At 36.0% G+C, this 10,275-nt stretch overlaps 1 protein-coding gene across 1 annotated transcript; it reads right to left on the reverse strand.

Moving 5' to 3' along the window:
* Positions 1–482: 482 nt before the first annotated feature.
* On the reverse strand, positions 483–9,385 carry LOC126756429 (ras-interacting protein RIP3). The gene is given in 5 exon segments (XM_050469495.1): positions 483–1,269; positions 1,342–1,597; positions 1,692–1,811; positions 1,814–1,948; positions 7,430–9,385. Coding segments are annotated over 5 exon segments (1,152 nt in total). The 5' UTR covers positions 7,451–9,385; the 3' UTR covers positions 483–649.
* Between the last annotated feature and the right edge of the window lie 890 nt (positions 9,386–10,275).

Genomic DNA, 10,275 nt, shown 5'->3' on the forward strand with positions numbered 1-10,275 from the left:
TAAGTTTTCAGAGTTTTCAAATAAAAAATTCACAAAATAATGTTTAAATATATGTCTTTGATATGGAAATTTTAGTTTTCGAAAAGACACTTTTAGCCAACTTGAAGAATATTTCGAGAAAAGCAAATGCATTTCCAATCATCAAAGTTAATCTTATTACGTCACAAATATAATCATTGAATCAATTGAAGAAAATAATGTAATCATATTGGACCGATTTCGGCGATTCCGAAAATTGAGCACTTCTACAGCAAAAAAGTGCGTGTACAAAATTTCATATTGATATCTCGAAAACTGAGGAAGTTCGCGTGTAAACATAGAGGCGAACGGAGCGACGTAGTGTTTTGTAGGATTTCTGACATTCTAATAAAAGCCAACAATTTGGATTTTCCATGCACATGTATTTCATGTATTTGAATTACTAAAAATGACTATTTCATTAGATTTAATCAATAGTAGTAATACATAATATAAAAGTTGCTGAATTAATTAAAAACCACACACAAAAAACTTTATCTGAATTAAAGCTAAAACGCTTAGCGAAATAAATTAAGCAGCAAACGAGTAAAAAATATGCAATCTAATATATCTAATACAGAACCCGTAAGTAACTGTTTCCATATGAGTAAGTAGTTGTTGGTATGGTTGCCTAATTCTTCGTCTGTGCGGCCTTTTTGTAGCGGCGATATTGATTGTAGCCGAAAGGGTTCACCAGCTGATTGGGTCGTGAGCGCAACTCTTGTGTCGCCAATTGCTGCTGTTGTTGTTGCTGCTGCTGCTGTTGCTGTTGTTGTTGATGTTTCTGTTGCTGCTGCTGCTGCAAGGCTTGCTGTTGCTGTTCATGTTGTATATTCTGCGGCTGCTGCGTGAAGTTTTGACCACTCAGATCGCCAAACTGGCCGGGAAACTGGCCTGCACCTGCTAAACCAGCGCCCCCCAAGCCAGCGCCGATGCCACCGCCGAAGAAAGCATTCGCTTGTGGCTGCTGTTGAGCGCCTGAGAACTGCGCGAAGGGAGGCTGCAATTGACCGGCTAGTTGTTGCTGGTATGCACGCTGTTGTTGTAGTTGAAATGGTGTCAATTGTTGTTGTTGGCCCGGTCTTAGCTGCTGACCGCCGGCGAATTGTCGAAAGGGTGTTTGATAAGGGTTCAAATTGGGGTTGCCTGCTTGCTGGTAGGGTTGCACGCTCGCGATGTATTGCAGTGATTTGGCTATTGCGTCGGGTATGGGAGGAGGCGTTGGAATGTGGGCTCCCTCAGCACGAAAACCTAAAGTGAATTTAAAATGATTATGTGGATTTTAAAGTAAAGTATTATTATTAAGTCTAAAGGTCAGCTAACCATTTTCATCGGCGATGTAGCGTACGGTGATGGGTGTGCCCTCCGGTGAGGTGTACGAGTATGAACCTTGCACCACCTGCGCCTCGACATCTTCGCCTAAGCCCAGATTCTTTACGTATCCCTGCGCTTGCGCGGTAGTGCCATCTGCGGAGGCGTAGCCATAGGAAAAGCTGCCGTCGTAGTTGAGTTCGTTCTGATAGGCGGTGATCGGCACATAGTTCGGTTGGTCCAGACGATTGTAGATGCGAAAGGAATTCTTGAAATATATGTAAGCAACAATTTTTATAATTAAATTTCATGAAAAACATAATCAAGTATGTGGGGATATTAAATGTCAAAAGGTTCTTCACCTGCGGCACTAAGCTGGCGAGCGGTGAGATCGGCGGAATTGCGCCCAAAGTCGTGCCAAGCGGCTGTAGCGTGTTTAGTGCATTCGGAAAGCCTTGTTGTTGCTGTCTTTGTTGTTGTTGTGTTGCTGTTGCTGTAATTGTTGCCGCAATTGCGTCTGCTGTTGTCGCTGAAACGGTGATTGATTGAAGAGTGAGTTCTGCTGACAGCGACAAGTGTGCTGCGACAAGCTAAGCGATAATACTAAACCGGCTAAGAGCTGGAAAATATGTTGACAAGTTCAAAATAAAAGCAAGATCAGTAATATGCGTATACTACGTAGACATAATACAATTTTAATTATATGCAGTTATACAGAGGTTATACGGAAAGGTTTAATTAGACTGGTTTAGTTGTTGCATGTACAAGTATAAGTAAATACGAGTTGATATGTAGCTAGAAGCTTATTAAAAATTCCAAATTATTTTGGATTAACTGATTGTACGGCATAAAACCAAAGAACCCTTTTTTATTTTATCGACAATTTATTTTAAAAAAACTTACCGAAAGTTGCTATGTGCTTTGATAGAACTTTCTAAAATATATCACCGAAAAAATCATTATGTCACAATATGTACATGGATGAATAGTATATATGTATGCCGATTTTTTCGTGAGTAAATATTTGTCTATCCACACTTAAAAAGTAAAGTCTCAATATGTGGAAGATGTGAGGCGCAGCCAACGCCATCGAAGCATCCAATTTATTTATTTCAATAAATTGTAATCGCGTTTGAATATAAAAAAATGAGAAATGTCTAAGTTCGTGTGTAACTCAACTTTTAGATGTATGCAAGAATCAAAACCATGGAAATATATTCACGTTTTGAACAAAAAAGGAATAAGAAACTGACTGTTATCAACAATTTTTTTCTCAAGTAAAAAATGTTTTATTAGAATTTTTGGTTGGGACAAACATACACTATTAGCAAAGAAATTCCGAAATTTTTGGAAAAAGGATAACTCCTTACAGGATCATCTAAAGTGAAAAAGTACGTGTTTTAGTTAAAACCTTAACTCAGAACTTGGATGAAGTGGAAAAAAATGAAAATTAGATTTTTGGCAGACATATTTACAAAAAAATTAAAATTTCATTGAAAATTTCGCAACATTTTTTTTTCAAATAGTTTTTCGAAAGGAAAATCCTTCGTCCAAGTCTTTAAAATTTTATTCAAAATTTAAATGAAATAAATTATTAAATTTTCATTTCCGAAACTATTACTCGAACGATCAACTTGAAAATTTGAAAAAGACAATATTCTAGATGTTTTGTAGAATTTAATAAGACAATAAAAAAGTTCGATGTTTTGAAACCCGTAAACCCATCTAACCCCTTAAACATGTTGCGAAAAAATTTAATAATCATTATACGAGGAATTTAAGAGTGGTTGAAATCTATCATATCTAACTAAAATTATAGGCTATATAAACACTTAGTCCGATATTATATGTATATTGATACTATATCAGGAAATGGACTTTACTCAGATTTCCTTCACATCCAGCTAGTGGCTAAAAAAAGTTATTTTCATTAAACTAAGGCACAAATTGACCTAAATTAACTATTTGAAATTGACTGGAATGTAAATTAGCGATTTTAGGTATGTGGCGGTAGGAGAGGTATTGACCTAATTAAGAAATATTCAGACGTGGCATAGCTTACTTTAAAGGCACTATACCTGCCAAGTTTTATTCAGATACTGATTTACTTCATTTATTTACTGTAAAATTAAATCAGATGCAATTTATTTTTTTACTTTTATTTTTAAATTAAACCTTTAAATAAATTTAAAATTGTTATATATGAGTAGTAAATATGTCTGAAATTGGCGAAGCAAACCCTGAGATATGCGATTGCACTTGAAGTTGGACGGTGCCACACCAATGCCCTGCTTTGAGATATGAGGCCTTTTGTGGAATTTATAATGAATTTAAAGCTTCTGAAATATTTATATAGTGACTTATCATACTTTTAGTAGTTTTCAGCATAAGCGTTGTATGTTGAATTATATATAATTTTTTCACATAATGAGAGTAAAAGCTCTAGTGGTTTATGGTATAAGTGCATTAAACTTATTAGGAGGCGGGAATACACCCATTTCGTAAAAATTACAGTTTCCCCTCCATTCTGCATTCGCTGTACCAAATTTTGGTTTTGTATCTTAATTTGCCAGTTAGTTATATCAATTTATAAGTTTTCGCTTTTATCGTACTTTGCGGGCGTGAGAGTTGTCTGATTACGCCCATCTGCAAAACCAACCTCCATTGGATACCATGGACCACATATATCAAAATTTCACTTGTTACGCTTGCACGGACAGACAGTCTGATAATTACCTCTTTAACACATAAAAGGTAGGCTGCAAGTCCAGTAACAATAATCATTAATTAAATGGAGCAATTAAACAAATCTTAAGTAGGGTAATGTGGCCTGGTTTTTTGACATTTTTTTTTGCATAGAAAATTTTTTATTCTACAATAGAACTTTTTTCACATATCATGAGCTATATCGTGGAGTGTATAAACAAAATTTTTCGGAATTTTTTGATGACGTATTTCGGAGAAATGGCTGGGTGATTGAGATGCGTTTTTTCACTGGCGGACACGATTTCTCATGTTTAGTGTTGAATGGTTATCCTACCTACCTATCCTAACCTACTAGAATCATGAAAAAATGTTGATAAATAAAAAAATAATAAACTTTTTTTTCTCATGTTTTTTCACATAAATTTTGTCATAATATTGTCAATAAATTATAAAACATTATGAATCTACTAGGGACGATAGCCAGGCATTTTGTGAACATTAAAAAAAAATAAGCAAATCGGTTGAGTAGTTCGACCGAAATCATGTCCGCCAGTTTAAAAAAGTGTGTTTTGAGAAAAACGCGTTTAAAGTTTGAGGTGTGTACTCCGAGCGCTCCGAACGTCGAGCGGTATTATTATTTTTGGGCCTTTTTCGATGGTAAAGAGGGTTTCTACATTAATTCTAAGGGTATAAGGGAACAGAAAATGCAAAACAAAAAATAAATTTTTGAAAAAGGATTACCCTACAGACCTCTTAAATGTTTTAATAATAGTTGGATTAGGAAGAGTCATATTTAGGGGATTTCATACATTAAAATTTTTCCTCAAATCACAACAGCTTTACCACGCAATTAAGCAATGCAAATATAAAAGCGTTTTATAAAAGAAATCCACTAATGAATATTTCAAAAATATTTTACTTTGAGAAAATCAAAGGTTTTAATTCAAATCCTCATACCACAAATCTAATTTTTCTTGCAATTCGAATTATGTTTTGCCGCTTGGAAGCCCAGCGTCTAACACAATCAATTGCAAAGCAATAATAAGTACAATGTTTGTCAGTACCAATTTATTTCAAAGTTCTCAAACATATCTAAATGGTTTAAGCATTTTCTAACCAGATAAATTATTTAAATTAATATATCATTAATTTATGCAAGAATATAAAGTAAATCTCTTACAAATGTTGCTCCAAATTCAGTTTCTGGACTTTTAAGCTTGAATTCGATAGAAAATCGATTTGGAATTTTCTCAATGTCTACTGATTTCTCCAAAACATTGAGGAAATTAAGTAAATCTAGCTTAAAATAACAATGTCAGTTATGGGGTTACACTCGGATTTTGGTTTTGGATAAAATATTATCGCATGCAAAACGATTCCAAAAGTTCCAAATTTATATAAAAAACTGTTACTACCGGGTGTAGTAAAAAGCAGTTTTATTTAACCACAGAAGATGTCCTCGTTTTGGAATGTCTTTTACCACATCTTGCTTTATTATATCTATTATATAACATATCAGGGGTGTTTGTATTATTAGAGTAAATGTTAATTATCTTGTTGTGACTCTAAATGAAACTAAATTTAAAGATGAAAGTAATATTGTTATCAATTTACTTTTTTAAAGCGTACCTTTAGAAGTGAATACATTTTAAACTCACCTAACAAATTAATCCAAATCTCAACTCAAATAAAATTAAGGAAATTATAGAAAAAACTAATTATAATTGTATTAAAAAGTAACCAAACTACTAATATCGATGCTTTCAAATTTTCCTTGGCCAAATTATTATTATGAATACAAATTTAATATGAACGGACTTGGTTTGTTAAGTCAATTTATTATAAAGTAGGTAGTTTACGTAACAGTGTGAGCATGCCTTAAAGGCAACATGGCCAAGATGCCTATTATAAAGCTGAATAAGCTGCTGGAAACAAAACAGTATTTCATGCATTTTTAGTGGATCGCTTTTTCATCTTGGCCCTTTTTCCATTTCGTTTCTGAATACTTAAGAATATTGACAGATTTTGTTCAGGTTGAGAAAGTACCAGGTGTAGCGATATGAAGTGAGTCATTGGCATAATATTTTTTCATTATGTTGAAAATGTAAAAGTTTGCACCGAAAAGTGGTGATTTGCGGAAAACACTAATTTTTGTTTCCATTTGAAGAAAAATGCTGCAGAGTCGCATCGAGGCTTGTCGAGTCATATGGGTATCTTACTCTTTCAGAAGCAACATGCAAAATATGGTTTCAATAATTCAGAGATAATGATTTTGATGCGAAAAATGAAGAACGTGGTAAACGATCAAAAAGGTTGAAGACGCCGAACTGCAAGCAATATTGTATGAACATGACACTTTGAGTCAAAAGCAAAATGGCAGCCATATTAAATGTTGCACAACAAACAATTTCAAAGGTCTGGGAAAGATCCAAAAGTGTGGAAAGTAGGTGCTACATGTATTGAATGCAAGACAAATGGAAAATCGAAAAAAAGTTGTGAAATTTTGTTTCAAAAACACGAGAGAAAATCGGGTTTGCATCGAATTGTCATCGGTGATGAAAAATGGATTTGTTTTAAGAATCCTGAATGGAGGAAGTCATGGGTTACACCAGGACAACCAACAACATTGACTGCAAAAATAGATCAATTCGATAAGAAGGCAAGGTTCTGTGTTTAGTGGGATCAGATGGCTGTGGTATATCATGAACTTTTAAAACCTGATCAAACTGTTAATACTAATCGCTACAGACAACAAATGATCTATGTGAACTATGCATTGGTCGAAGAATTAGCAGAATGGTTCAAAAGACACGGCAAAGTATTTTGTTACACAACAATGCACCTGCACACTAAGAAGAATCTGTGCAGGATACAATCAAAGTACTTGACTGGGAGCTGCTACGCCATCCGTCGAATTTACCAGATTTGGTACCTTCCGTTTACCATTTATTTTCATCGATGAGACACGCATGGGCTGAGCAGCACTTCTATTCCTAAGCAGAAGCCACCCAGAAGCCGAAAAAGTGATGTCTGATTGGTTTGCTTCAAAAAAAGAAACATTAGTAAATTTTGTCTTAATAATGCATGAACTATATCTCTCAAATATTCTTTTTTAACATAAAATCTTCTAGCTAACAGTTTCAGTAATTTTTAAACTGCGCACAGTATCATTTGAGACTGAGTGAGTTTTATTTCGCCCAACAGCAAGACTTTTAAAAATTTTCACTGCCCCAATGAATGGACGAACAGACACCCTAAATTTCTTTCATATATAGTATATTGATATACATTATTTTTCCGTGGTGTAAACTATATTTATTTATCTAGTTTAAACTAATGTGTCTTAATATATCATACTACATAACAATTACATAATACTATATATTATATTTACCCGGAAATTCGACTTATCCATTGGAAATAAAACGTTTGTCACCACACCGGAACTATTTTTCCATACACTTGTTGTATTTGTAAAAAATTACCGTACACTGCTAAATATATTTTGATTGTCAACTCCAAAGACAATGCGACAATTAACTTCCCATCTGCGATCAGCGCTTGTAATTTGTTGAGACAACTTTCGATTTCTGGAACATTGTCGCGAATGCGAATATTTTCCCGGCTTTCCAGCAAATTTTATTTGTTGTGAGAATTTTCACCGACGATTTCGCGGCACTTTGCACGCAAACAACTGCGATATTGCCGATAAGCGGCTGGTGATTTGTATTTATTGGCGTGTGTGGAGGCTCAGCACACAGGTAATCCCTTTAAGGCCGCGCTGCAACTAATTTCCAGCCACTTAAACGCTTTGTATTTATAGAAACACCTACGCGTGCGAGTTCAGTGGAAAGTCATTTGAGCGCGCACTAGAACCTAGCGCCGGGTCAACGGGGGCGCTTCATGTTCACTTTAGCGGCGCAGCTTATTTATGCCTATGAGCTGAGCATGTTTTCCCGCCCTAAGCATGAGCTGTAGGTTAGACAGCGGGCGGCTCATGTGCCCTGAGCTGCCACAAGCGCGCTATCTGCCAAAGCAAGCGCGCAGGTCAGGCCGGACAATGAGCTGGCGGGTAGCGCTGCCCAGCAGGTGGAGTGGGAGGTGTCGATGTTACTTCGGCAGAAGCATTTGCGCTTCCTGTTCAAAAGCTAGGCTAACAAGTGTACATAAATTGTTGTGCTAATAAGAACAACAACAAGCGCGCCTAAGAGGCACAAATTGCAAGAATTTTCTTGTAGATTAGCTCGTGTGCAGATGCGATAGTGTAGCTGCATCGGCTTATCGCGGCAGCTGAATCTTCGAAGACGCTTAGCGGCTGCTTAACGACTGAAGCGGCTGGAGCATTGTTTATTTTATGGTGTTATTGTTGTTGTTGTGTTGGTTGGCGCATGCGCTACTTATAGACGGGTAATTAATTTCCAGCTCTTTGTGCTACCGTTTTGTGGATTTTTTCCGCTTGTCGCTTGACTCGCTGGCTGCTATGCAAACATAAGCTTGTTAACAACCAGCGCGCGCCGAAGCAGCTAAGCGCAGTTTAATACAATTTCAACCGAATTCACTTACTTTTTTGTCCAACTTGTTGTTGTTGCTTGCTTCAACGTTTGCTACAGAATTTATTGGTTTTTTATTGAACGCTGACCGAGGGACAAATGATCTTCGCTTGCTGCCCCAGCGCCTTTGAGATTAAATCTAAGCGTTCTTTGTTGGTTTTTATGACAGTTGTTATTGTTGTTTTTGTTATTGTTTGCTTTGTTGTTATGCTTTGAACTCTAAGTTGGCTGGCACAGCGCCAGTCATTAGCGTTTATTTCTTCTTCGTACGCTTTTTGTTTTCTTTGCACTTGCCTCTCGTTGGGTGGGAATTTATGTGGCAGCTGTGGCAGCGTGTTGCACATAAATTTCACGGTCTCAAATCTTTTTGCAATGTTTTCAAATGAATCGCTCACAGTGTAGGTCGTACAAGATTTTTGTTGATTTATTCTTCTTCAGGAATTTTGCCGTTATGTAAATTTGATGCAAATTCAGAGCTGAAGTGCAGTGCTTCGGATTTGTTATTGTTGTTATTGGCATGGCTGTAAATAAACAAAGTGAGGAATTTAAGAGCATTTAAATCACGAGCGTTTACTGATGAAATTTCGATTTGAGGTCAAGGTTGTTGAGTAACCGGGTTTCCTTAGACTGGTCTAAATTTGTATATGGTTAGGGTACAATGAGAGATATTAGAAAAATGTGCATGGTTTTAACTTGTAGTAAGCCGATTTTGCGGTACTCAGGTTTTTGGAAGTGAATTCTGTGGTCCAAAATAACATGTCAATAGAAAAGTCTCCGGTCTACCACCGTAAAATACATTTTTTTTGTCAAAAATCTTTTTTTTTTTTGTTCAACTTAGTCCGTTTATCATAATAATCGTTTAGTCAGTGTTCACCGATTATTGTGACGCTCCAACTTTTCTATACCATTTTTGTAGTATTATTTGTCCTTTGTTTCAAAATAGGTCTCAGTTTCGGCGATTACCTCTTCATTCGACGAAAATCCCTTACCAGCTAGCATCCTTTTAAGATATGAGAACTGAAAATAGAGAATACGGAGAATGTAGAATAAATTCCAAGCCCAATTCATGGACTTTTGTCTTCGCTTTCACTAACTTGTAACACGGTGCATTGTTTTGCTGAAACAGCACTTACTTTTTCTTCAAACGCGGCCGTTTGGCTATTTCGTTCTTCAAAAGATCCAATAACGATACGTAATACTTGCTGTTGGTGGTTCTTCCTTTAGTAGTCATTAAAAATTATTCTATTTGCATTCCGAAATACAAACATCATAACTTTGCCAGCCGACTGTTCCGTTCTCCCACGCTTTGTAGCAGATTCACCGCGTGGAGTTCATTCGGATGACTGTCGATTGGACTTCGGAGCGAACTGATGGATGTTTCATGTTTCCATGTTTCATTCATTGTCACATATCGACGCAAAAACTCTGGCTTATCTGGCCGAATCATCAACTCGGCGTTGTTATTGGCCAAAAGTGAGCTCGCGCGCACAGGCCTTCCTTATACCCACATTTCATTTTCATATATAAATAGTATGTTCTACATGTAATGAATATTAATTTTTTCGTAGCTCAGTTTATTACTCGGTTAGCTTAATATTGCATTTTATATTTTATATTATTATTCTTATTAGAAAAGTTTTAATAAATTAATAAAGCTTAAAGTAGACTTGGTTTGTAGAAGGAGGAAAGA

Source organism: Bactrocera neohumeralis, chromosome 4, assembly GCF_024586455.1.
Source record: "Bactrocera neohumeralis isolate Rockhampton chromosome 4, APGP_CSIRO_Bneo_wtdbg2-racon-allhic-juicebox.fasta_v2, whole genome shotgun sequence".
Taxonomy (NCBI): Eukaryota; Metazoa; Arthropoda; class Insecta; order Diptera; family Tephritidae; genus Bactrocera; species Bactrocera neohumeralis.